Raw genomic sequence first — 27,896 nt, 5'->3', positions numbered from 1 at the left:
TGGGGGGGGGGATGGCACCCTGATTGCTTAAAGCCCCCCCCCCTATTTTATGTTTACATGGTCACACAGGAAAAGCTCAGGATGTATAAAGCTCCCTATTAAGGCCAAATGTGCCTGACAAATGCAGCGACATTAACTGACTTGGTTCCTAAGAGGGAAACAATTGGCTGGCCTCTGGAACATTTCCTTTCTGCTGATAACAGAACTACTGGAAAGGATTAAGGACAGTGGTTATTTCAACATTCATGATTCAGAGAGGAATCTGTGCTTTCTTCAATTGGACAATCACTTCTGGTTTTGCAGAGAAACACATGCATGGCCGCAGTGCAGCTTAAGCTCAGGCACTTCTTAGGAAATGTCTGTCTGGAATGGAAGTTTGCATGGAGTGTATTTTGCTGCATAATTTAAAAGCAACGGCTTCATTGTCATAGTCCACTGGTCAGCTCCCAGCACAGGAAATCAGCTGCTTCTCTGTTCATTCGATGTGCCTGCTGCCGTTAAGACACCTCAAAGATCTAGTGTTTGTACACAAGTTGTGTCATTTTCTACATACTATAAATCAAAAGGAAAAGTACACTAAACGTGCTATACAAATAGATCTCGTTACTACCCAAATAATAAATAATGTAAAGTGGATAAGACAGTGTAGCAGCTGTTTCAGCTCCAGGAATGGCAAACACTAGGAATGCAACACTTTCTGGAAGCTAGCTACTGGTTGGCAATAAGATCTCAATTTCTTTCCCATTGGCTACAACAGGATTGCTTGAGCAGCTACTGGCCAAGTCCATAGGAGAACCCAGAGAAGAAGCCTGAGAGGAGGTTTTAGTTGGTGGAGTGGGACTGGCTGGAGAAGGAGCCAGTCCAGGTTTCTTGGGAGGAATTGGTGGAGGGTTCCCTCTTTCTCCTCTGGGTATGGTTGGTGATTTAATTCCAGGTGACAGTGGACTCAATGGACCAGAGACCTTGCCTGGGCCACACTCACCTTTGGGGCTCAGGGGTGTGGCCAGGCTTCGGTAGTCTGTGCCAAAGGGGGAGCTGTTGGGAGAGACAGGCTTGATGGGACCCTGCTGGCTGGTGAACCTGGAGAGAACCTGAGTGACTGTATTACGGGCAATCTGCTTTGCGGCAGAATTATCCACCAGGGTGGGTGACAGATCCCTAGATGGAGGACTTTGGAGACCGCTCGGCTGGTGATCTTGATCAGATTGGGATTGGAATTTGTGACGTGCCGCATGGAAGCGCTGGTTGATCCCCACTTGGTACGAAGATTGGTAGCTGGGGCTGCTGACTGATGCTCCAACCAAACGTTTAGTCATCACTGGGGAGGAACATGGGGAGGGTGTCAGAGATGAAGAAGCTGTGTTGCTCGGAGAAAAGAATATCCCACTGGAAGGGACGGGTGGGGTTGAAGGGGAAAGGGAAACTGTTCTTGCTGGGGAGCTGCTAATTTCTGTGGCCCTCTCGGCTGCTGGTCCAATCGACTCATCCTTGGACAGAGCTGGCTCCATACTTGCTTGTACATGAGCATCACAGTGCCCATTTGCCTTGGTATAAGAGTGGGAAGCAGTGGCAGAGATAGGCGATAACGTAGTTGCCCGTCGAATAGTACTTCCCTGGCTGAGGCTCTCTGTCCAGGGGCTTTCTGTCTGGCAAGTGACTGACCTACTTGAGCCCTCTGTGGCAGTTGCTGTGGACACCTTTGAGACCTTTGGTGGCGTGTGCTCTGCTTTGCCTCTCCCAGCTTTATATGAGGCCTCTAATTCTTTTAGAGTTGTCTTCAGATTCTCTACTTCTTCCTTCAGGGTCTTGGTGCGATTCTCTTCCCGATCCAGCTTGGCTCTCAGCTGCTCCCGTTCAGTGTCAAACTCAGACAGCTGCTTCTCCACTCGCGCCTCCATTTGCAAGCCTCTCTTCTTCTGGGCTGCTAGCTCTCCCTCCAAGTGGCTTACTTTGCGTCTTTCCTCAGCTAGCTTCAGGCTCAGCTCCCCAAGCTTCTGTCCTTCCTCTGCGGCTTTGGCTGTGGCTTTCTTGCACTCCAACACAAGCATGGCAGAGAGCTGCTGCTGGCGGTCATGCTCCTCCTCCAACTGGCCCAATAGCTTCTTCTGCTCTCTCTCAAACTTCTTCGCCTGCGACTTCTCAAATTCCAGCTACAGGAAGGAAGGTAGAGAAGCTCAGAGGGGGAAGTAAGTCAAAAATGGTTTTGCACACACTCCATACATGCAAAGATTCTCAAAGGCAGTCATATCAGATAGTGAGTGGATGGATGTAAGGATCACTGTAGATAAAAATTAAGATTCATGAGCTGTCTGCACTCCCAGCTCAATGTGTGCACAGAAAACAACCAGATTAAGGAGTACACACATTAACCATAAGGTGTAAAGTCGACATAATGTAGATTAGGGGTGGGGACCTTTTATTCCACGCCACCTGCCAACTGATAGCCACATTCCCTCAGGATTAATCATGGCAAGGGTCTCATACCTTTGGTGTGCATGTGTGGAGCAAAAAACAATTGTGGTCACCCACATGTTCTCTGCCATCCATTCCCCAACCCTTACACACACCAGTTCCAATGTGCACCTACTATTTGCCTTGTGTGGGTGGGAAAACTAGTGGCATGGCAATGGAAGGAAGTCCCAGTACCAAACTGCAGGCATGGGGCTCCCACTGCAGCCCCATTTTGGGTCTCCCTGCTGCAGCTTGCAATGCAAATTTGCATTGGAAATAAACCTCTTCTTAGAGACATGATTTCCTTTTATGCTCAAATGTTATTACATCTCTTGTTTCTGCAGGCCACTTTCACACACTGGACAAAAATCTCACTCTAGTGAGTCTAGTCTTTCCCTGGGGGTGGAGAATGAAGCTCTCAACTACACAAATACCAATGCTAGCCATCAGTTTCCCCACCCATACAAGGCATGTTTTGTGTGCTAAGCAGCAATTAATCATTCCTCTCCGAGAGCTGACTAACTAGTGAGAGGGCATACCTGTTGTGCGAGCCGCTCTCGTTCCTTTTCCAGCATGTATGTGACATCATCTCCTTCAGCAGTATCTTGGGCATGCCGCTGCCTCTCTTCCTCAAGATCCAAGATTACCTTTCAGACCAGAAGAAGAACACCATCAATCACCTTTAAATACAGCAACAATTACAAATGTATCCAGATGTACAGGCCAGGCCCCTTTCTGCCTAAAGCAACATTTCAAGCAGAACACACAAAAATACAGACATAAAGAATCTTTGACCTTTACCTAGTAGCATAAGGATTCTGAACAATGCTAAAGTGTCACTTCATGCTGGAACAGAGAAGGAACAGGAAAGCAAAGAAATTCAGGTGCTAATTCTTTACAGGTACCGAAAATACTTCATGACCAGGTGGAATTGAGTCTGAGAGAGTGAGAGCAAGTCCTCAGTAGAACCAAGAGGAGCCAAACAGCACTTGGTTCCCAGCTGAACCAATGGAGTGCTCCATGTTGTCTCATGTCTCTGTCTGCTGTAACGAGATCCAACTGCTGCCAATATTGTTCTTCCAGTAACTGGAGAGCACTCAATTTTTCTTTTCCCATTTTTCAGCACATGCAAGTTTATGGGTCTTTCTCAACTAGAAATTAGACCATGGCAAAAGAGATAAAATGTGTAAACTTCTGCTTCTCCCAAGTCCCCATGCTTGTTCTGGAGTTTACAAAACTGTGTAACTGGTGTAAATCAAATCAATTTGGACAACTCTTTTTATGGGATTGTGACAGATATATTAACATACAATAGGGCATGCTAGTCTACAACTCAAGACCATTTGGAGAGGAAGGAAAAGATTGGTCTGACCAAAATGCAGGGCAATAACTGAACAAAAGAGGTTCTAGTTTGCTAATGTTCTAAAAGGAAGCGGTTGTTTCCTTTCAGAATTGTCAGCAGCTGTTTTTCTACGATATTTGCAATTATTGGAAAAGCACATCTCTGCAGATTTGAAGCTGCCTATGATCAAATTGCAACCAGAGATTGATAATTATCATCTTACGGGGGCAGAAACTTTAAGGTCAAAGCTCTAAAATGGGTTAACTGAACATCCGGCACAACAGGGAAAGGAGAAGCTGGATGATAACAAGACTTCGGTCAGTTCTGAAAAGTTTTCTACATTCCAATAGCAGCACCAATAAAAAAACCCCAGCAACATATTTGTGCTTTACTAATTTAAGTGTGCTTGTTGGGAGCTTCATAAAAAGAATATTAGCATTGCAATGCTATTTTAATCAGCTAAACTACATGGCTATGACTGGGAAATGTGCAAAACCATGAATGTCACACACTGAAAGTGTCACATCAAGATGGAGAAAATGTGGTTCAACATGTATTGTTAAACTGCTCTGCAATACCAAATGCTAAGCAGGAAGGATTTTATTCCTTTGTTCAAAGTACAGTACAAAGGTCTTGGGACCCACCTTTCTGTGCCTGCTCTCTGCAGCAGCTAGTTGGAACAACATTTTTTCTTGCATATTCTTACAATGCTTCATCACTACCTTCAGGATGGTCAAGGGATTGGTACAAACAGGCTGCTTATCACCACGATTCTCTTCATTCAGTGCTTCAAAATCTCTCTGAAGAGCCGTAAATGGATTATTAATGTTGTATTGTCCATAGCGCTCTTCAATGAAAGTATCTCTGCGCCGGGCCTGAAACATATGATGAAGTTTTTAATGTTATTAGCTACCAGAGGGTGGGGAAAATAGAAATAAAATTCAAGATAAAATCCTGTCACCTCATGGAAACAGGAGTCATGAAATACTGGACAGGCAGGAGTGCAAAAACCAGCACAACTGGCTGTTTGTGAGTGGAAGGAGTGACTGTGAAGGACCTGGGAGGGGGTGGGAACAGCATGAGAGCTACTTATTGCAGCACTGCCTTACTTATTGTAGTTATCACTTACAAAACAAGAAAACTTGACAAATGGGAGGTTCCCTTCCATTGGGATTGACAGAATGGGGCTGAAGAGAGGAGGATACCAAGTGAAGGAAGTGAGGAGGCGAGAAAGCAGCCTTGAAAGAAGCAGGGGCCAAGGAAAGGCTGTAGCTCAGTGGTAAAACATCTGCTCCGCATGTGGAAGGTGCCTGGTTCAATTGCTGGTATCTTCCGATAGGGCTGGGAGAAAACTCCACCTGAAATACTGGAGACCCAATGTGCCTGATTTGGGCAGCCTCCTATGCTCTTTGAAGGGTAGTGTTGCAGTAAACAAAGAAAACATGAGGATTCTCTTCCTGAGCCACTTCAGAACAGGAAGCGAAGAAGCTGAGGTCAACACTTGCCTACCCAACAGCCTCTCTTTATGGCAATGGTTCCATACCCATTCTCAATACCTGTTAGTGTGGTGATAAATTAATCTAATGGGGTGCATGCTTCTTTATATGGAACTCATTCATTTAAGAGGCATGGTGATTTAATGTTGAGATTAAATAGTGGGTTGTTGTTTTTAAAGTACTGCTTACTGAATAATCTTTAGGGTGGCTTCGTACTTCTGGCATAGACCACAATGGATAGGGATGCACGGGGGCTGAATGCAATATGCTATGTGGCATTGGAATTAATATCTTATTACAAGATATTACAAGAGCAGAAACTGACTACTATCCTTTCCTCTCACCATGATCTCGACCATCATTAACTACAGCCATCAATTTACATCCTCACTTTTCCCTGCAGGAAACTGTTTGCAGGAAAAGGAAGCCCAGTTTCAAAATGCAGAGGTCTGTGGTATTTTAATTGGTGCCAAAAAAGAAATTCCCAAGATCAACACAAAAGGAACCCTTTGAACTAAAGAACCAAAGTACATGCACAGTCCCATGACCCCTTTGTGTTTGCTTATGGTGGCTGATGAATACGTCAAGGTCAGGCAGTTGCTGGTTATACAGCTGCTTCCTTCTCCATTGTTGCCAACACTGGCCTACGGATTACAAATACACACACATGGATCTATTACAAAAAAGTACAACATAGTAAAGCAGATTGGATAATTCGTCAGGATTCCGGGATTTGGTTCAGAAAAGTATTAAGTTTCCTCTGTGAATAGGGTTCAAACAACTTGACAAACAGGCTAGGGAGGAGGTTTCTTCTTCACAAACATTATTCGCAAACACTCTAGACTGGCAGGGGTAGGGAGCTAAAGGGCAGAGCAGCTGGGTTTGAGCACTTTGATCTTAGTGCAGGCATGCAAAGGGAACAAGGAGGAGAGAAGAAGAAACAACTTTGTGCACAAGTGCACAGAACCCCCACCTCACCACGAACCCACTTCTCCATGTTCCATCTAAGTCATCACTGATGTGCTACATGCATGGGGAGACAGAGAACTGGTTCTGGGAAAACAACTAATTCAGATACAGTTCAGCTATTTCTACTAGAAATGTCAGCCCTGATTATTACTTTAAACATTTGGGTTAGTATTCACCTGTGTTTTTTTTTTATTAAAAATGTTTTTAAATGTCATGAACTATTTGTAGATTGCATACTGTCAAATAGTAGTTAAGTATTTGGATATGTTTTGCAATTAGCATAAAATGAAGTACGGCCTTTTTGAAGACAAGTCTCTCCTAGAAACTTTGGATATTGGAAATCCAGCAAGAATTGAGGGCAGTCCTGACCTCAGGGCTCATGCAACCTGTGCTGATGAGAGGACTGTACATTGGCTTCATCACTGCTCCTGAACCCTGGCTAAATTCAGAGATGCCTGTAACTGCAGAATGCATATATAGTCAGTAGGAAAAGTCATGCCACAGGGCATAAATGAGAAAAAAAGAGGGCTGGAACTTTCTCGAGAGACAGCAGGGAATGGCTTCTGCTATATGATTGGCAAGGGCATATGAAACTCCACTTAGCTAGAAAGCATGGGAAGGGCTGGAAGATGTCCTCAGTGATGGAACATTTGTTTTGCATGCAGAAAATCCCTGGTTTATTTCCCTATATCTCCATGTAGGGCTGGGAATGTCCCCTGCCTAAAACCCTGGAGAGACGCTGCCAATGAGTATAGGCAATACTTCCCTAGAGGGTATGTCCTACTCCTGCTATCTGATGACACAAACATAAAGGTAGAGAGTCACTTACACAAACGCTTATTGGTGTCAAGGCGTATTTGACAGGTCAACTTTTGCTCTCCCAACTCCAAATACAAGATAATCAGAGGATTGTCTTTTACTTCAGTTGCAGCTTAACTCAACAATACCATGCTGCTGGCATTGTTTCAGCTCAAGGTTTCTCCACACATTACATTTACTGGCACACGCTTGACATAGGAACATGGAACAGTCTTGAGGCTGATGGAAATATTTTGCTTTCAGACTGTTCTGGGAAATCTATTCCAGAATCTCTTTCCTTGTTCAATACCCATAAAAGCTCTCTACACACAAAACAAGTCCCAGTTTACCAGCTGAATCACATGTTCCGAACTAGAAGTGCTTTCCCACTCTGGGATGAGAACACTGATACTTATTCAGAATTACTGAGCACAGAACAACATGGCATTTCATGAATGGCTTTTGTAACCGGAGAGGAAAAATACTCCAGGAAATTCAAGAAGCAGAATGATGCTTGCCTAATCTCAGTCCACACAAATGCTAAATGAAAGAGTGGTGCATTTTCAATAAATTTAATTGTTCAGTAAATTTAATACCATTCTGGAGTTTAGACTGCTGATCCATCATATATTCATCTTTATGAGGACTGAAGTATGCAGGAACATTAATCCTACATAGAATCCCTGATTAATTTATACAAAAGCAGCCAAAAAATTAACTCATGTCACCATTTGTCTCTTCAAAACCTGTTCTTAAGAACAGCACAGAACCAACAGCATTTGCTTCCTCCCAGTGCAGCTCACAATGCTGTTCTGACTAAGCCTGACCTGTTTTGACTACTGTAAACCTTGTGAATAGGGCAAAGCTATTTCTTCAGTTTGGCCAAACTGCGAGAGGCAGTGAAGGATAGGCGTGCCTGGCGTGCTCTGGTCCAGGGGGTCACGAAGAGTCAGACATGACTGAACGACTGAACAACAACAACAACATTTCTTCAGACACAAGCTGGACTTTGACGGGGTAGAGGAACCAGAGAACAAATTGCAAACATGCTCTGGATTATGGAGAAAGCCAGAGAGTTCCAGAAAAACATCTACTTCTGCTTCACCGACTATGCAAAAGCCTTTGGCTGTGTCGACCACAGCAAATTATGGGTGGTTCTTAAAGAAATGGGAGTGCCTGACCACTTTATCTGTCTCCTGAGAAATCTCTATGTGGGACAAGAACCAACAGTTAGAACTGGATATGGAACAACTGATTGGTTCAAAATTGGGAATGGAGTATGACAAGGGTGTATATTGTTTCCCTGCTTATTTAACTTATATGCAGAATACATCATACGAAAGGCTGGACTGGATGAATCCCAAACTGGAATTAAGATTGCTGGAAGAAATATCAACAACCTCAGAGGAGAAGGGGACAAGTGTGGATGAGATGGTTGGACAATACTCTTGAAACTACCAACATGAACTTGACGAAACTGCGGGAGGCAGTGGAAAACAGGAGACACAACTAAACAACTAAACAACCTTTCTTCAGACAAGAGCAGTTATCCAAGCAAACTCCAGGTGAGCTCCTGGGACCTGTGAAAAATCAGACCACCCTGTTCCCAAAACAGATAATTTAAACCCAAGGGTGAACAATGTTTCTGTCTGTCAATGGGTGCATAACCCTGGTGGGCAGAGCCACAGCTGATGATAAACTCAGAGGCAAAAGTATTCTGAATTAACTAATCTGGAATAAATACTAACTGGCTTCAATTTTCACCATGGCACCGTAATCTGCTGACAGTTGCTGATGCCATTTTCTACTCCATGTTGAAATGACTGAATTCTTTCCCACATTCTTTTCTTCATGGCAAGAAGTTCTGTAGCTTAGCTTTCATCAAGCTAAGTACAGACATTTGCTAACTGCAGGCATGGGAGCCTCTTTCACACTCATTTTATAGCATAGGATCTTCACCACACCTCAGCACCAGTTCCTTTAATCCTCCTTTCCTGGTTCTTTTACATTGACTTTTTCCTCCCATATTAGCTGTCTTCTCTTATCCTCCTTCCTTTCTATTCCCAGTTTTGATGATGATGATGATGATTAAATATTAACTTTTTATCTCTCATTCAAACACTTCCTCTGGTCTTTTCCCCTCAGGTGGGGGAAGCCTTCCTTCCCTCCTCTCACCATGAACTTCTCTGCCTCTTGGCCACCTTTACTCAGTATGCAAGGAATCTCTGGTGCAGACATTGGTCCAACCAAGGGGCCATAGTTTAGCTAGGATAAGCTGTGGCACTGAGACCAGTCTGAAAGGGCACTGGTGAGTCCCAGCTCACTATCTGAGATACACTGGCTGGAAAAGATTACTGTAAACATCCAACAGGAAACAGGAAAAAGAATAGGCAAACAACATACTGAAATATATACAGGGGATTCAGGTACACCAAGGAAACGACAGAACAATACAGCTATATTTATTAATGGCTCAATGGCACAAAGAGGGGTTGTAATATTAACTTGCTGGTAAGAAGTCTCTTTCTTCTTTTCCTACTCCAGAGTGCAATGCACTTTAAAAATACAGCATAACAATTCTCAAATTTTAATACCTAGAATCCTTATCATCATGGCTTCTTGAGAATGCAACACTGTCTGTCATCCTCTCTAGGCAGGAGTTATTAAAGACATCCTGCAGAGAAAATTTTCCAACAGGTTCCTATTCTACTTTTGAAACATCAAAAATATTGAGATGATTTAAAAAACAAAACAAAAAGGGTTTAATAGGATGGGATGCTACTGTATGTTGTTGTTGTTGTTTTATTAAAAAATATATAGTAGTTCTTGTGACAGTGATCCTGTCTCCTGCAAGACTGATACTGTAGCTGTATTAAATGATGGCTGTGGTTGCACATCTGGGGGTCTCTATGAACACAAACACATGTTGAAGCCATACCAAGTTAAGTACAGTAGCCTTTTCAGCTTCAATAAAGACTTTAATTTTACACAGTAGCTCTATAAAGCAATAGCTCTGCTGAGTCTCTGTTAAACAACACACAGCAGTTAAAACTACAGGAAAAGCAAGCTATTTGTATAGAAGGCAATAATGTACAATCTGTAACGTTTTGTTGCTGGATCTATTTCACTTGTTAAAAGAGGTACGGTAGTAGCTGGGAGGTAGCACAGAATGAGCCACTATTAGTAAGGAATGATTTAAGTGTGTTCCAGGATATGGTCTGAAGGCTCATGAGGTCACCACCTTCCTGAAGTGATTGCCTGAAAACCACATGCACACCACCTTGGGTTCCCTGGTAGCCTCAAAGGTGGGATATGTAATAAAATTAAAATAAATATGTAAGAAAACATTTTCACTGAGATTCTGAAGAAATTAAGAGACTTCCCAGTTTGTAAGCGTTTTGGACAGGGACCAAAGAATGTATTCTTCTCGAGAAGAAAACCATAGCTTTGTTTTCACAGAAGCCTTTAAACTACCTCAGATTAAAGCAATCTCAAAATACCAATATATAAAATAAACTTGTGGATAGCCACTCTTCTGGAATGAGTGGGAAGTAGAAATATCTGTTTGTATGTATATTCAATTTTATGTTTCTCCAGAAATGGAACAACTGTTTACTTCAAAAAACTGTTCAATTCATGGGTTGCTATGAGTTTAAAAAACTACAACCACAAAGCAGGAAATCCTAAAAGACAGTTCTTTCTCCAATATGTCCGGGAGGACAAATATTTAAAGCCTGATGAGATTAGGAAAACAGGAAACAGCCAGATCATGAGACGCTGACTCATATAATTATGCATATTTTAATTTATCGGTCAATTATAGTATTTCCCGTCATACTGACTCATTTGAAAGGATATATATATATATATATATATATATATATATGATTATGCATATTTTAATTTATCGGTCAATTATAGTATTTCCCATCATATTGCCATATAGACATCTAATGATGCCTGCAAGACAACCAGTTTGTTCAGATTTGGAAGATATGGCAAGTGGCAGTTACCGGTAATCTAAAACCAAAGTGAAAACTTCCCATTTCCTTGCCGCCACACTGATAGGGAAGTCAGCACTGACAAACTTGTTGAGTCTGAATGAGAGTAATGAGCCATTATTAAGTTTGCTTGCAAAAAGGAAAAAAGGAAAATAGCCAAAAAGACAAAGGCAGTCGCGTTGAACACTTGGCGTTATTTACTCTAGAGGACATCTTCCTGAGAGAAGAGAACTGCTTAGACCCCTAGCATCAGCTCCAACACTGTTTCCCCAGTGAAGGGAAAAGGACAAGTAGCAGCTGCAGTAATGAGCAGGGCAAGGAGCAAGAACCCAGATATGGAAAGATGCCACTGAGAACAGGGCACTTTGCTAGTATCGAATTAAGAATTGTTCACTGCATGAAACAAGCTACACTTGGAAAGGAAGACACTGTAATTATTATTTCCATACTGCCTTTGGAGAATACTTTCCACAGGGTTTTATTTTTTAAACATTTATTGGATGGTCTTTTTACAAGGGCTTAACAGGAAGCGAAAGGAAAGTCCAATGCTGTAAAGAAAAGTATTGCATAGGAACCTGGAATGTAAGAACCATGAACCTTGGTAAGCTGGATGTGGTAAAAAATGAGATGGCAAGAATAAACATTGACATCCTAGGCATCAGTGAACTAAAATGGACAGGAACGGGCGAATTCAGTTCGGATGACTATCATATCTACTGAAATGGAGGCAGTGAGAGATTTCACTTTCTTGGGTTCCATGATCACTGCAGATGGTGACAGCAGTCACGAAATCAGAAGACGCCTGCTTCTTGGGAGAAAAGCAATGACAAACCTAGACAGCATCTTAAAAAGCAAAGACATCACCTTGCCGACAAAGGTCCGTATAGTTAAAGCTATGGTTTTCCCAGTAGTAATGTACGGAAGTGAGAGCTGGACCATAAAGAAGGCTGATCGCCGTAGAATTGATGCTTTTGAATTATGGTGCTGGAGGAGACTCTTGAGAGTCCCGTGGACTGCAAGAAGATCAAACCTATCCATTCTCAAAGAAATCAGCCCTGAGTACTCACTAGAAGGACAGACCCTGAAGTTGAGGCTCCAGTACTTTGGCCACCTCATGAGAAGAGAAGACTCCCTAGAAAAGACCCTGATGTTGGGAAAGATGGAGGGCACAAGGAGAAGGGGACGACAGAGGATGAGATGGTTGGACAGTGTTCTTGAAGCTACTAACATGAGTTTGGCCAAACTGCGAGAGGCAGTGAAGGATAGGCGTGCCTGGCGTACTCTGGTCCATGGGGTCACGAAGAGTCGGACACGACTGAACGACTGAACAACAACAACAACAGGATGTTTCCTCCTGATCCACAACACATCCTCTAGGTCTGTAAAAAAAATGTTCGGTCGCTATCAGTATACATGAAAGCTGTTTAAATACCTGGCTTCACTGTGCTATAAGCAGTGCTTTTTTCCTTAAAAAAAATGTTTAGGGGTATACTCTCATAGTGACTCAAGAAAATCACTTTTCCAGTTCAAATCGGAAAAATAAATACAGTAAATGGACAAAAGTACAAAGATTCACAAAATGTTTAGGGGTATGTGTACCCCTGCATACCCCCAGAAAAAAGCACTGGCTATAAGATCCTACATTTCTCAAGCTGCTTTTATCATCATCATTACTATCTTCGGTTTATGAATTTAATCTGTTCCGCAAATCCTTTCTTAAACCGAACCGTTCTTAAACCGAGGCGCGGTTTCCCCAATGAGGACTCCCACCGCTGGTGCCCTTCCACTGTTTGGATTCTGTTCTTAGACCAAGGTAAATTTTTCAAACCGGGACACTATTTCCAGTTTTGCGGAGTTCATAAACCAAATAGTTCTTAAACCAGATTGTTCTTAAACCGAGGTACCACTGTACTTACTACTACTATTAAATTTCTATAACACCCTTCATACACAGATCACAGGGCGGTTTACAATTCAGTGTCTCTTCTAGATCACAGAAAATGCATCTTCTTTAAATAGCATACCATGCAATCTTGAACTTCCTTATTACTAGTGTTTTTTCTCCTAGAGACAGACGTTTGAAAATAAACACAGACTGAGGTCATAGCATGGGGGTAGACAGAGAATGAGACTAGATTAATGCAAGTAATCTGTCAGCCACAAACTTGATAAAAGACTGAACCCTCTTATCTCTAGTCTGCAGAAGCTCCAAATCAGAATGATGTTCTGTATAATAATGGCTAAAAGTTGCCAGTGTATTTAAAGAAAACACAGACACACAAAGCTTATTTGGCTAATCATGCCACTTTCTCAATCAAGTGATCAATCTGCTTTATATACAAGAATAAGGTGTGCCACATTGTCTACAGTTACCACCTCTGCAGAATGAAATTTGCACCCAATGACTTTAGATTACCATGAACCTACTACCCAGGTAAATGGAGCCTTTAATAGCAAAAAAATATGTTTACATTTTATGGAGAGGTTTTCTAAGTTGTATTGCTTACCACAGATCTCCTCTGAAGGTTTCTGGCTCTCATAACAAATTCTGAGCTGCTGGCATTAATTCTCTCCCCTTCTCAAGTTCTATATTAGTAGTGTCACAGATCTAGGGTACCAGGGTCTGTTAGTGGATGGTATAAATTAATAAACAGTAGTACCGTATATACTCGAGTATAAGTCGACCCAAATATAAGCCGAGGCACCTAATTTCCCCACAAAAACCTGGGAAAGCTTATCGACTCGACTATAAGCCGGTCCACCTTTGCCGCTGTGGAGGAGGAGGAGGAACGAGCAGCCCAAAAGCAGCCCTTCGGGCTGCTCCTTCCTCTTCCTCCTTTGCTGCTGTGGAGCTCACCCCATCACGGGGTTTCGAACCGCCATTCTTCTGATCAGCAAGCCCTAGGGCTCTGTGGTTTAACCCACAGTGCAATGTTCCCTTGTGTTATACAGAGAAGGCTGGGATCCTGTCCTGTTTAAGCAGGAGCCAGGGAAAGTGAGCACCTGTGGGGTTTTAATACTTCCTTAACTGATAGGCTTTCTGCCTTCTGGGGTCTACAGTTTGCATTTATGTGAGCAGTTCAGGAATGGAACAAGCTGCCTGGGGAGAGTAAAGAACCGCCGTTCTTCTATGCTTAAGGAATGGTTGACTGGGGTGAGCGGGTGGCGGCGGCGGCACAAGCGGAGAGAAAGGGCTTCTTTCTCACCACCCCCACCGCCCGCCTCACTTGAGTATAAGCCGAGGGCAGCTTTTTCAGCACAAAAAATGTGCTGAAAAACTAGGCTTATACTCAAGTATATAAGTATTTAGATGCTATTTGGGATACAAGGGCAGGGGCGTCTTACCCATTGAGGCTAGTGGCACAGGGCTCCAAAATTTCCAAATGGGAAGACACATTGGTTTTGTTTGCATGTACTAGATAAAGCTTTGAAAAAGTCACTAAAATACTGGATTCATTCCTCAGAAACAGTAATAAGAAAGTGGTAAACAAAAAGGATGAAAAACAAAAAAGAGGAAGAAGCCAAGTAAAAGGAGAATAAAGGGTCCTTTTTTATTTTAAAGACAGCCAGCTCAGACAGAACCAGAAATCATTGTCTGCTGAGGAAGTATTGCACATATTTTGCAGAAATGAAATCAGTTTAGTCTATACCACATGAAAAACCTGAAACTGGAATCCATATCCGAATCTCTCCCAAGAGAAAAGAGACAAGACAGCATTATTAAATGGTTTTATTCAAAAACAGGCTTGCTTTAAAAAAATATATGTTTGTGCATACACTCAGCTTTCATCCCTCAGTATCCAGAGTAGGATAGTGAGTAAGCATCTGATTTTCCTCTTCCTACTATGTGGAACAGGAAAGGAGAATAACTTACCTCCCTTCCTTGTTCTGTTTGAAACAAGATGAGTAGTCATCTCAGGTGTAACTCAGACAGCCAAGTCTGTAGTCAACAGACTACATTTGCCATAGGCACATTGATTACCTATGTTAAAAAATGGAAAGCCAGAAATGGAGCTCAAAGAAAAGATGCACCTGCATCATTCAGCCCGGACACTGAGGTCCACCTCCGAGGGCCTTCTGGCGGTTCCCTCACTGCAAGAAGTGGGGTTACAGGGAACCAGGCAGAAGGCCTTCTTGGTAGTGGCACCCATCCCGTGGAACGCCCTGCCATCAGATGTCCAAGGAAATAAACAACTATCTGACTTTTAGAAGACATCTGAAGGCAGCTCTGTTTAGGTAAGTTCTTAATGTTTGACGTTTTATCGTGTTTTTATTATTCTGTTGGAAGCCGCTCAAGAGTGGCTGGGAAAACCCAGCCAGATGGGTGCGGTTCCATCTCCTCTTCCTTCTGCATTGGTAATGCCTCCATATGTCTTTGCATCCCTTCCCACCAAAAGCATGCAGCCCCTTCTGTTTCTAGGCTTTATAGGCTGAGAGTTTTAACTGCCATGTACTTAAAATATTTATGATAATTCTATGGCATTCCTGTACCTCTGGCAGTGACGGTGGTGGGCCGGTGTGCAGTGGGGGTACAGGCTGGGTTAAGAGAAGCCAGAGCACTTAAAGGTTTCAAAGCGACTAGGCAGGTTTTCAAAGATGGCATCTTGTTTTCTTTCTTTTCACGTTTGTGAGACTTTTAGCAAAACTGTTATTTGTTTTGCTGATCTGTGTTTTGATTTGATCTCTCATGCAACTTGCTGTGACAACAGACTACTCTAATTAATTTTAATACAGACAAGTGGGGACCTGTAACAATTTACAGCAGGTGGAGACGTAAGGGCAGTGGAAGGGAGATTTTGTTTTTTGCTCAACAACTTGATTCCTGAGTGGGTTTGTTTGTTTATAGATTCCATGAGGATGGCAGGCAGAAAGTTCCAGCTGTGAAGCCCCAGAAGAACCCAGGATCTAACAGCATAGCAGCAGTGGATGCTGCAGCAAATGTTCTGCAAATTCGATCCCTGGTTGCTTTTATTGGGTGTTAATTGTCTTTAAATTCCTTTAAACAATCACATGTTTTTACACTGGCCCTAGAAGATACTGAGGTGGAACAGTCTTACAGCAGTAGCAGTAGCTCTTTTTTAAAACTTTCAGCCAGCACTAAAACATTCATTACAGATTTTGCCCTTGCCTGGGTGACTCCATCTGGCACACAGCTCAATTCATACAGCCTAATGTGGGAGATACCTAGTGGAACTCCCTACCCAACAAGGCCCGTTGCTGTGCTCTATCTGGCAGCTGCTTAAAACATTCTTGTTTTGTTTTGGCAAACCTACCCAGACATGTAGAATGCAGACATGTGCTTTGATCTCTATTTGCTTACAGCTGATTTAACTTTCTTAAGAATTGTTTAATTGTCTTTTATTGATGACTTTAATGTTTTAATTTTTGTGTGTAAATGGCTTATTAGTTTTATTACAATAAAACATGATAGAAATGTTGTGTAATAATAATATAATTATAAATACTAATTAAAGATACTAAAAACAAAATAAAATAAAAAATTATTTCCAGTAGCACCTTAGAGACCAACTAAGTTTGTTCTTGGTATGAGCTTTTGTGTGCATGCACACTTCTTCAGATACACTGAAATGGAAATATACTAAGGTATACTAAGGTGTACTAAGATACACTGAAACAGAAATATGCTAAGGTAATCTATGTTCTCACTCATTAATATCCATGCACATGTCCACCAACCCATGCTTATTTGTCTCTAACGTTTACATAATGGGCACCTTCAGACTGAATAAAAAGCTAAGAGGAATGACCTTATATGATTGATTGCCACACCGTTTCACTAAGAACGATGCCATTTCCTGCAAGTTGTATTTTCACTATCTCTCCTCTGCTCTTGCTTAGACATTATGCTCAGAGTAGCTAGGCTTAAAAAGTTCCTCATTCACATATTCAGGGACAATCCACATTTCCAACCTCTTGAGGAAATTCAAACACTTTACATGTTCAATAAGAATGGAGAAATAGGAATGGTAGGTAAGAACACCAGCAAATTATATACCTAGTAAGGTAAAGGGACCCCTGACCATTAGGTCCAGTCGCGGACGACTCTGGGGTTGTGGTGCTCATCTCGCTTTATTGGCCGAGGGAGCTGGCATACAGCTTCCGGGTCATGTGGCCAGCATGACTAAGCCATTTCTGGCGAACCAGAGCAGCGCACGGAAATGCCGTTTACCTTCCCGCCAGAGTGGTACCTATTTATCTACTTGCACTTTGATGTGCCTTTGAACTGCTAGTAGTGAAAAGCAATTTCTGTACTAGATTCCAGTACCCTTTTAGGCCCATGTAAACCATACCTGGGTCTGATGATATAGTGATGAAATGCAACTGGCTTAGAAGGTATACTGATTTGAAGAAGGGCAAATTGGCATGCTTGAATTTATGGCATTTTTCTTTTTAAAGTATGCAGACAAAATGCCACAAATCAATTATGATTCTTATAGTGGGTAGGGCAAATTATGTTTTGTTAGTTACCCTTGTATAAAACACCAACAGACAAAAAATTGTGGTTCTTCATTCTTTTTGTTTATTCTTTAAGTAGTTAAGCAAATACAAATGTTTACCAAGCAAGCCTTGTTTTCATCACCGCCAACCGAAAATGCAAAAAAGGGGTAAGCATAAATTAAATGCGATGAAAACACTTAAAAATACTAGGCGGATAAGGTCTATTGAGAACCAAATCATGCCAATATGTCTCCTAGCAACAGACTTTAAACCTGTACAAGTCAATTGTACTGCAGAGGAAGCCTCAGAAGAGGACTGATAGAAGCCAGCGAGGATAGTTAGGTATTCAGAGGAAATATATGTATTGCTGCTTCTGCCTGTTGAGACTCCTACAGCTGCTGTTCACCAGGCCATTTCTTTAGAACAACATGCTGAAACATGACAGTTAGAACAAGATCTTCAAGTTGCACTATTCTGTGATGAAATGAGAACAATTCTGATTTTAAAATGATGTGTTTGAATTTGTAATAATCAAGGTGTTTAACCATAGCACTTTCTGTACCTGTCATCAATTTGGACATGAAATGCCAATATACAGGTGGCTACATAGCATTTGAGGTCCAAGACTGCTAATAAAGCCTGAACTGCTGAACAGTATATAAACCATTGCTAGCAAACAATATATCTTTGGGTAGAAAATGAGGACAGCACCTGCAGCAGCACTCTTGCATAGCAGCTCTTCCAGTAATTTATAGCTTACCTTCAAGGCTTCTATGACAACATCTTGGGCTTCTAGTTCCCCTTCAAGAATGCTAAATAGTGTCAGTAGTTCAGGTTTGCTGAGTTTGTCCAGATTCATCTTGAATACCTGGAGAGAGAGAGAGAGAGAGAGAGAGAGAGAGAGAGAGAGAGAGAGAGAGAACATTAAGCTAGATACTGTTTTTGAACAGCCAGCAAGCATACTTTTATAATGCCATAAAGAACTTATGATATGCAAGTTTGAAGTTTCCAAGGTTTCAGTCTGGAAGCTCCTTTACCAAACACACCCACCCAACACTTCTCCTTTTTTATGGCCAGCATAATTACTTTGCAAATCAGCAATCCTTCACCGTTTCCCCTAGGCTCACAAGCATATGCACACCCAGATGGCCTGGGAACAACACAACTTTTAATACAGCAGCACTAGCAACCAAGTAACAACCCATCTAACTAGGATGAGAGGGTTCATTAACCAAACTTGGCATTTAGACTACATAGCTAAATATCCCATTGAGAACCATTCTAAGGCCCTACAATTTTAAACTTAAAAATTAATGTTTGAAATACTACGTAGAGTGTGGCAAAACCATACCTTACTTACTTTATACAGACATTCTCTGACAAAGCTTCAAGGTGTTCACTCATGCTGGAATCACTAGGAATCATCCTACCTAATAAATTTGAAGCCCCATCTATTAGAAGTCACTACGATACCAATTACTTGAAAGCATATTACCCAAAGTCAGTTTCCTTACACATTTTGAGTCCAACTACTCGCCTTATTCCATCAAATAGTCAAAAAATAAATTACAGCAAGCCAACATCTTGAATTTATGATACATCTGTCTCAAAGTTTCTGTATGCTTAAGAGATTATTGCACGCAAAATGCTCCACATCCATTACCACTTTGCAAGTGATTTGTATTATTCTATGCTGATCTAAACAAAGACACATTTAGATTTGTTTAAGTCATAGTAGTGATCCAGCTGCTCAGAGAAGATGTATGAATGTACTGAATTTGTCATAAAAAACTAGGCCATCTGTTGAATTCTCACTGCATTCATTGGATCAGTCCCATACTGGAGTTCAAGATAAAATATTAGGTTCTTCAGCAGAACATTAAAGATGTCAGAGGCAGGGCAGGGAGAGAAAAGACACTGCTGGGCTCATTAGATATTCTTCTCCAAATGAAAACATAAGTATGGCTCTTTGTGGTATTGTGGCTGCTTGAACCCAGCAACCTCAGATATGCTGATGACACAACCTTGATGGCAGAAAGTGAGGAGGAATTAAAGAACCTTTTAATGAGGGTGAAAGAGAAGAGCACAAAATATGGTCTGAAGCTCAACATCAAAAAAAAAAAAAAAAACTAAGATCATGGCCACTGGTCCCATCACCTCCTGGCAAATAGAGGGGGGGGGGATGGAGGCAGTGAGAGATTTTACTTTCTTGGACTCCATGATCACCGCAGATGGTGACAGCAGTCACAAAATAAAAAGACACCTACTTCTTGGGAGAAAAGCAATGACAAACGTAGACAGCATCTTAAAAAGCAGAGACATCACCTTGCTGACAAAGGTCTGTATAGTTAAAGCTATGGTTTCCCCAGTAGTGATGTATGAAAGTGAGAGCTGGACCATAAAGAAGGCTGATTGCCAAAGAGTTGATGCTTTTGAATTGTGGTGCTGGAGGAGACTCTTGAGAGTCCCATGGACTGCAAGAAGATCAAACCTATCCATTCTGAAGGAAATCAGCCCTGAGTGCTCAATGGAAGGACAGATCCTGAAGCTGAGGCTCTAATACTTTGGCTACCTCATGAGAAGAGAAGACTCCCTGGAAAAGACCCTGATGCTGGGAAAAACTGAGGGCACAAGGAGAAGGGGATGACAGAGAACGAGATGGTTGGACAGTGTTCTCGAAGCTACCAACATGAATCTGACCAAACTGCAGGAGGCAGTGGAAGACAGGAGTGCCTGGTGTGCTCTGGTCCATGGGGTCACAAAGAGTTGGACACGACTGAACGACTAAACAACAACAACGAACCCAGCATAACTGCTCATTACAACAGTCATCATACCATGTACATTCAGTACTACAGATAAACAAGTTGACTGTCTAGGGGAAGTTTAAACATTTTGGAAAACTCACAAATGCCTGCTTTCATAATTTCCAACAAGACCAGACAGACCTAAATTGGTGCCGACACAACAGAGGAGGTGATATGTTGCTCTTGAAGTTAACAGCCACATTTCCCTGCTTTCTGCAATCCTTCCCTCAGGCACACATTTGCACTGTTACTATAACTTCCTGGCAACTCCAGTAGGCCCTTCAGGAAGGCACTGCTACATAAAGCAAAATACAATGGACCACAATTTACCGGTACTTAAAAAATAAACCATTCCAAACAGTAGTACCCCTTTGTCTTGGGTTTTTACAGCTAGAGTTTGATGAGTTGCATAAAGTTTTCAGAACCTAGACAAGAAATAGCACTTCTCTACAGAAAAGCTGTGAGATAGAAGTAGCAGCAAATGATTGGTGACTGAAGTTCAGAAATGTTTTACTCAAAAGCAGTAAACAGATGACCATATATTCCACTGATTGTCATATAAAAACCCAAAATCTACAGATATTTTCATGTTGGGAAGGACTGACATCTATACTATAAGCTGAAGCTGCTTCTTGTTCTTATGAGTGTTTTTACATCACACTATAATTTATACACTTGTAGATTTACTTTAGGTGTCTTATACTACCTACCTTTGAATCAATTTATTATTTTCACAGTTACTAAACCTAGAGTGGGCGGGGAACTATTCGATGCAGAAACATAGACCACATAATTTTTGTAGTATACTTTCTTCTTCAACCCTGCGGCTAGTAAGTTCTGTGCTACCCTCAAATTTTTAAAATGTCACCACGAAATGCACACACATTCTAGCCAGAGTGAAGCAGCACAATTATTTTGTGAAGACAGCAACTTGCATTTCATTTGTAGGCTGAACAGGAACTACTGTCAAAAGTCTCGTTCATGTTAAACCTAAACAAACCATGACTATTGCATCATAATTCAATAAGAATGACATTTCTGAATGTTTCCACAAATACACCAATCAGAAAAAAACACTGATTGCAGCGTTTCTGAAAGGCCAGCTCAATATAGCAATATGTATCAGCAGTGAGGGTTTTTAAAGATCTGTGTTTGAAGGTTTTGCCTCAGATGTCTGGTGTTATTTCATTGGCATAAACTACAATAAACAGAGGCCAGCGTTTTCCTGCAATTATTGAAGATATTTCCTGTCCTTCTAAACTATTTGACAACACATACCTGTTACTGAAACAAGGCTCCTCTGTGCACAAACCTCATTTAAATTCATTGTATCCAAGTAACCCTGGAATTTTCAGCACTTCAAAAACTCCCCTATGTGCTAGCTGAGAATATGCTGTCATTTTCACTAATGTGGAATGTATTACTTTCTTGTAGTATATATGCAAGCACAGCAACCTCTACAGAAGTTTACATGTGTAGCGCTAATTCAATTTATCTATATACTTTTGAGATTAAAAAGTTATTTCCGTTAATCTATTGCTAAAAAGTGTCCACAACCCACTTACTCTAGGGAAGTTGCAGCATCCTTAAACTGAGTAATTTTTAAGCAGACTGTGAATGCAGCCTAAAAACCACAACTCAGATTGTGTTTACCCAGATGTCAGTAGCCTCATAATAAAATTCAATTGATGTTAATACCTGTAAGTAAATACATAGGGCAGCAGCTTAAAAGCACAGTTCAATGCATGTCTACTAAGAAGTAAAAAATAATAATGAGTAAAGCCTTGTGGCACATCAAAGGCTTTATGACACAAAGTATTTACACTCTACATAGTATAGAATGCCAAGTATACAATAGGACTCCAAAAATGTTATTTAGACAGCAATCCTATGCCCACTTACCTAGAAGTAACTCACAATGACATCATGCAAGTCACACTTCAGTTGGGTCCAACTGCTTACTATAAAGTTTCACAACTCAGAACTTTGCATATAAAATCTTACAGATGCAATTTTCTTAATTTGAAGGGGGGTCACTTTCCCACAATCACTAGCCCCTTATCTCTGTCTTGTAATAAAGATATGAAGAGAAATGAACCTGGAAAAATATAAAAGTTAAGTATGTATCCTTGTGCCAAACGACTGAACAACAACAATGTATCCTTGTGCCAAACAAAAATAGATTATTATTTTTCTATGCTGACTGATAGCTACTTAAAACAAAGGTCTCCCTTTTTTTAAAAAAAAGAAGAGGGATTCATTCAGCAACAGCCATATAAATATCTGTATGTGCAAATCTGATATTTTTTGCTCAGCCTGCAGGTGCACAAGAAATCCAATTAAATGACTTCTCAGTGATTGCAAAGACATTCATACTTTCTGAGTACTGATATGGTAAAATCACAGGCTCCTCTACATTTATAGGATATCTGTGAGGATGCAGTTTTTTGTATTTCTAATTTTTTTCTACAGAACTCTTGATATTGCTGCTACCGCTTTGCTTCAAGTTTAAAATGCAACAATAATCTTCACTGTCTTTTGAGAGGCATTTTCAGAACTTTTATTGAGAAGCAGAACTCCAACACTAGGAAAGGTACTTGATGCACATTCATAGAATCATAGAGTTGGAAGAGACCACAAGGGCCATCCAGTCCAACCCCCTGCCAAGCAGGGAACACCATCAAAGCATTCCTGACAGATGGCTGTCATTCTTTCCATCATCAGAAAGATATGCCTGTTCTTTTATTTATTCTGTCACCAATTCTCTTGCACTTCCCTCTTTGCTGTACTGTGAATTTCCAGCACTGTTCTGAGAATCAGCTAGCAGTGATGCCAAGTGATAGATCTAAGGCAGCACTTTGTCCATTAAAGGCAGGGGTTGCAACAACCACATCTATGGGGCCTGTGAATTGGAGGCTGTTCTCAAAGAAATGCTCTTCATGAATATCACTCACACAGGCCAGGCTGTGTGACTTGGAAGCACCTAAAAAGAGACCAGAAATAACTAACTGGTGCTGTAAAGAATGATTGCTTGGATTTGTCAAGCCAAATCTGGTTCACAGCATCAGCTGGCATGTATCTGTTCACATTCAGCAATGGAAGCAGAACTGATATGATCAGAACTACCCTATGAATGTTTGGTTTTTTTACTTATAGAAGAGGGGTAGCCAACATGGTGCCCTTCAAATGTTTTGGACAACTCCCATCAGCTCCAAGCAGTTTGGCCCATGGGCAGGAATGACAGGAATCATAGTTAATAACACCTTAAACTGATGAAAGTTACTCCTTGCCACCAATGAACATGCTATGAATGAGGTCTTTCAATGGGAGGGCAACCCATCTAAAACTGGTTGAAAACCTCTATCAAAATCAGCTTGCTTCCTAAACCATAGTTCCTTCAGCCATGGTAATGCATTCACCCAAACATAAGAATGAAATAAGACCAACATCTTTGGGTGTGGGGGTTCCTCTTCAGACATTTGTGTGTTTAGTGCAAACATATGAAGAGGATTTCTAAGTGCATTTGGTTGAACAAGTTTAGAAACCTCCCTGTCACTGGAAGCCCTGTTAAATCAGAAATGAAACACTTGGATAGCTCAGTTGGTTAGATAGTGTATGGTGCTGATAATGCCAAGGTTGCAGGTTCGATCCCCGTATGGGAAAGCTGCATATTCCTGCATTGCAGGAGAGTGGACTAGATGATTCTCAGGGTATCTTCCAAATCTACAATTCTATGATTCTATGAAGAGAAGCCCGTGCACCTGAGGTGGTATTATTCTAGAGCTCCAATGCACCATCCAGATGAAATGTTTGAGCACAGCTTATGTCTTACTGGAAGAGGTTGCAACTTGTTTGCCTTCATCCAGTATGAAGTGATGGGCAGAAGCAAGGATTTAAAAGTTTTTTGCCATCTTGAAATTATCAGAGGCACAAACCCTGAGTAAAATATAGATAAATGGCAGCACCCTCATTTCATAAACCATATAGCTAGATGGCCATTTTTATAGAAAGCTGCACAAAACCTACTGTAACATACAAAGTCACTGCTGGTTTACCTTCTTCAATTCTCCAAATTGAAGACAGTAGCTTCAATTCATTTCTCACAATCATCCCCCTAATAAAGAGCTTTTTTCCAGTTCATGTTGTATCATATTCTGGTGATTTTAACTGGATATCATTCTGCCTAATCCAGGAACTGAGATACAAGCTAGCCTTTCAATGGTTTTCCTAATTCATCCTTTTACATACTCTTAGTACTGTAGTTGCAAATGAGTGAAAGGCAGCTTTTGCAAATAAGTCACATAGAGCCTTTACCTGGAGTGGGAAATGGACTGCTCAGTGTCCCCCAACCATTCTATATCTATAATAAAATAATGCAAAGGGGGACCTGGGCATGAAACCCAGAACTGAATCAAGGGCAGACCACTTGGACTTCACGAGCAGGAATACATACTCTGATTAACTGTGCAAAGTTACCTCCCATGCACATGAACAATTGGTTCATTCTCACTTTCCTCCACACCTCCCTCCACTCTTACTTTACATCTTGGATTTCTCAGTCAGAAGGACTGTAACAAAAAATTCGGTCTGACACAACTTGTTTCCAAAAGAGGCAGACAGTGTTCAGTGTGGAAATCCCCATTTTAGTCTGCCTGAGGTAAGCCAGCTGGAGACAGCAGCAACAATGAAAGCTGAAAAAGGCATGGGGAAGTGAAGAACACACAAGATTATCTAGTGGTGTCCTAAGATAACATTAAAGCCATTAAAGCTATGTCACCAGTGGGTCCTGGAATAGTCTGTTGCATTATGGGATCTTGAGAATTATAATTCTGAGTATAATCCAGATCACTGTTTGCTGCCTGAAACGTTTAGAATGGCCATATGGGCATCTGGTTTCTCTCCATTTCCTCCGCTGAAGTCACTGGCATGTGTGTAGTGTTGCATGTGAACAAACTATAGTTGCTGCAACATTTCTGCTTAATATTAGATGCACAATAGCCAAAGCGGTGAGGATAGCAAAATTACGGTATCAAATTTACAAAATGTATGATAGCAATAGTTTTGGGTGGTGGCAGTTAAAGAGATCTGCAGGAACATATTTGTATTATTATAGTCAAAAGGCAATACATACAAATCTGTTCATGAGCATAGGAATTAAAAGTTTTGAAAACATATTCTTCAAGATATTCAAATCAGAACCTCAATCCTTGTTTCCTGCCAATCCAAATTAATTTACTGCTTGTAATCGTTAGAAATATAGCATCTACATTTTTAGAAAAAAAAACTAGAGCATACAACTAATTTCCTATACAACAGTCTGTTTGCTTTTAGAACTCCTCCTAACTTATGCTGTCAGTGCTGTTATGGCCACTAAACACACCTTCAACAAACACAGATTCAGTATAGCAATGGCATGCAAAAGCAGTAACTTTAAAAGAAGCAGAGACATTCGAGGTAATGGCTAGAGCAAGTTACAGTGATGGCAAACCTCAAGGAACCTTATCATACATTAATACTCATTTTTGAAAATACTAATAAGACAGTATTATCTCATTACTCGAGTTTTCTAAATAAATAAAAAAATTGTTCTAGGAAGAAATACTTTGCAATATTCTCTAATGTCATACAAAACTACATACCACTGCAGGTGACATGTAAGATCACTATAATATTATCTGAGAATCCTTCACTGAGTCATGAATAAAGTTTGACATATAGTAAACAAATTGTCACGCACTGCAAATGTTTCAGTAGTCCAAAGCAGCCCTTTATTTAAGCAGTCAATAGAAATACTTTCTAATTTTGTTTCAACCATTTGCTTTTCCTAGTCTCAATCTGTTTCCAGAAAGAAGTCCTATTGAACACAATACTGGCACCCATTGAAAATAAATAAAAACCCTCAATTCTTTTCTAATACTTACCAAATTGTTTTCAAGCAGATCTAATACAATCCAAAACCAAACACTTCATATAGCAATCCTCTAAAGAAGTCTGTGACCACAAGGTTTATCTGACCCGCTCCCGCCCAAAACATACCTTTGTGGTCACGGTACCCCATAATCACCAGTAATTTTCATTTCCCCCTCTTTCTTGTTATCATACCAAAGACTCATTTTGTTACTTAGAACAAATACACTTTCTTCCATTCCAAACATGCTTTTAAATACTTGCTCAGCTTGTGCATGTGTAAAGTGCTTCATGCTGTATCACCAAGTTACCACAACCATCCTTACACACCTGAGATTGTGGAGGATTCTCAGTAAAATCTTGATCAGCAGCACTTCTCATTTAGGAAATTAAATATGGATTACAAGACAACCAAACCTTAATATATATATATATATATATATATATATATATATATATATCACACACACACAGCTCCCAAGTCCCAGACATGCAGGGTCATTTCACAACATTATATAGTTGTAATTGTGTTTTCCCATGATAGTTTCTGCCACAACTGTGCAAGCAAACACTTATTTTTGCCAAATGTACAAGTTATTTTTTGCAATAACTTTTATTGATGATAAGTTGCATTTGAAGGTGCAGACTGATCTGTGAAGGGGGCCCTACACCCAGTTCCAGCTTTTCCTTTTGGGACTTGTTCAATGCATCCCCCTCTCCCTAGTATCTGATGTTCTAAAACAAGGGCAGGGTACCCTTTTCTGCCAGAGCGCCAGATTATTACCATCGCTCTGAGGGCCAAGAGGATGAAGCCAAAAGTTAAGGGGGAGCTAAAGTTGAATGAAAAACAGAGCCATAAATAAATAAATAGCATCTCCAAACATAAATACAAAACAGAGAGAACATTTTTTAAAAAAAATAATAAAAATGAGCAGCTGTAGTCTTTTTTCAAAAAGCAAAAAAATAACCTGTGGACTCTTAACCAAACAAACAGAGAGAGCATTTCAAACCTGCTGCTCCAAACTTAAATGCAAAGGAAGCTTTTCTAAGCCAGCGGGCTCCAAACTTACATGCAAGGCAACTCACAGAAGGCAGACAACGCTGAAGCAGGCAAGCTCCCGGTGGAAGACTTTATCAGAGACCGAGTGAAACAAAGCAAACAGCCTTTTTCACCGGCTGGAGGAGGGAAAAACACACAGAGAGAAACAAGCAGCTCCCCCCCCCCCGGGTAGAAGGGTGGGAAACACGCAGAGAGAAACAGGGAGCTCCCTTATGCAAAAAGGCTCAGCGAGGGGAGGACCCGGAGAAAGCAGCCCTTACCAGAGCGATTCGCAAGGAGTGCCTTTTCCAGCCTGGCCTGAATGCAGGAAGGAGGAAGTAGCGACGTCTTTCTGAGAACCCAGGGCGTCCTTAACAACCACCTTAGCGACGGACGCTCCGGCGCCAAATTAAAAAATGCTTCCAGCCAGGTAAAGCTTCAGTCGGGGCTGCTTGGCAGAAAAATGTAGGAGTGGAGGCTTTTCTGTCCCAACCAGTGCCGGATTTACGTATAAACAAGCTATAGCTTAGGGCCCCACTCTCTTGCCCCCCCCAATAAAAAATAAAGGGGGGGGGGAATCCTGGATGTACATTTCCAAAATATAAGATGAAAACAAATAAAATAAAA

General features: G+C 41.2%; 1 protein-coding gene across 2 annotated transcripts; it reads right to left on the bottom strand.

The window, feature by feature from the left end:
* On the bottom strand, window positions 1–27,634 carry CTTNBP2NL (CTTNBP2 N-terminal like). 2 transcript variants are annotated; one of them, XM_033152955.1, is made up of 5 exons: window positions 27,551–27,634; window positions 18,277–18,384; window positions 4,438–4,668; window positions 2,991–3,098; window positions 1–2,150 (listed from the first exon to the last, which is right to left on the bottom strand). In XM_033152955.1, the coding sequence occupies exons 2-5, from the start codon at window positions 18,373–18,375 to the stop codon at window positions 705–707; spliced, it is 1,884 nt and encodes a 627-aa protein (XP_033008846.1). In that variant the 5' UTR covers window positions 18,376–18,384; window positions 27,551–27,634; the 3' UTR covers window positions 1–704. The 2 variants fall into 2 exon arrangements, with proteins under 2 accessions (XP_033008846.1, XP_033008845.1); XM_033152954.1 differs by lacking the exon at window positions 27,551–27,634 and adding an exon at window positions 27,301–27,457.
* Window positions 27,635–27,896: the final 262 nt, after the last annotated feature.

The sequence above is a fragment of the Lacerta agilis genome, chromosome 6 (genome assembly GCF_009819535.1).
Source record: "Lacerta agilis isolate rLacAgi1 chromosome 6, rLacAgi1.pri, whole genome shotgun sequence".
Lineage (NCBI taxonomy): Eukaryota > Metazoa > Chordata > Lepidosauria > Squamata > Lacertidae > Lacerta > Lacerta agilis.
This window is presented reverse-complemented; position numbering and strand designations above follow the sequence as displayed.

What these genes read in the sequence shown, in the direction of transcription:
- CTTNBP2NL (XM_033152955.1), bottom strand. Translation starts at nt 18,375, where the DNA reads ATGAATCTGGACAAACTCAGCAAACCTGAACTACTGACACTATTTAGC. An exon ending in CAGAGAGCAGGCACAGAAAG is followed by an intron (nt 3,099 to 4,437) that starts GTGGGTCCCAAG and finishes CTGGTCTGAAAG; the next exon opens with GTAATCTTGGATCTTGAGGA. An exon ending in GAGAGCGGCTCGCACAACAG is followed by an intron (nt 2,151 to 2,990) that starts GTATGCCCTCTC and finishes TCCTTCCTGTAG; the next exon opens with CTGGAATTTGAGAAGTCGCA.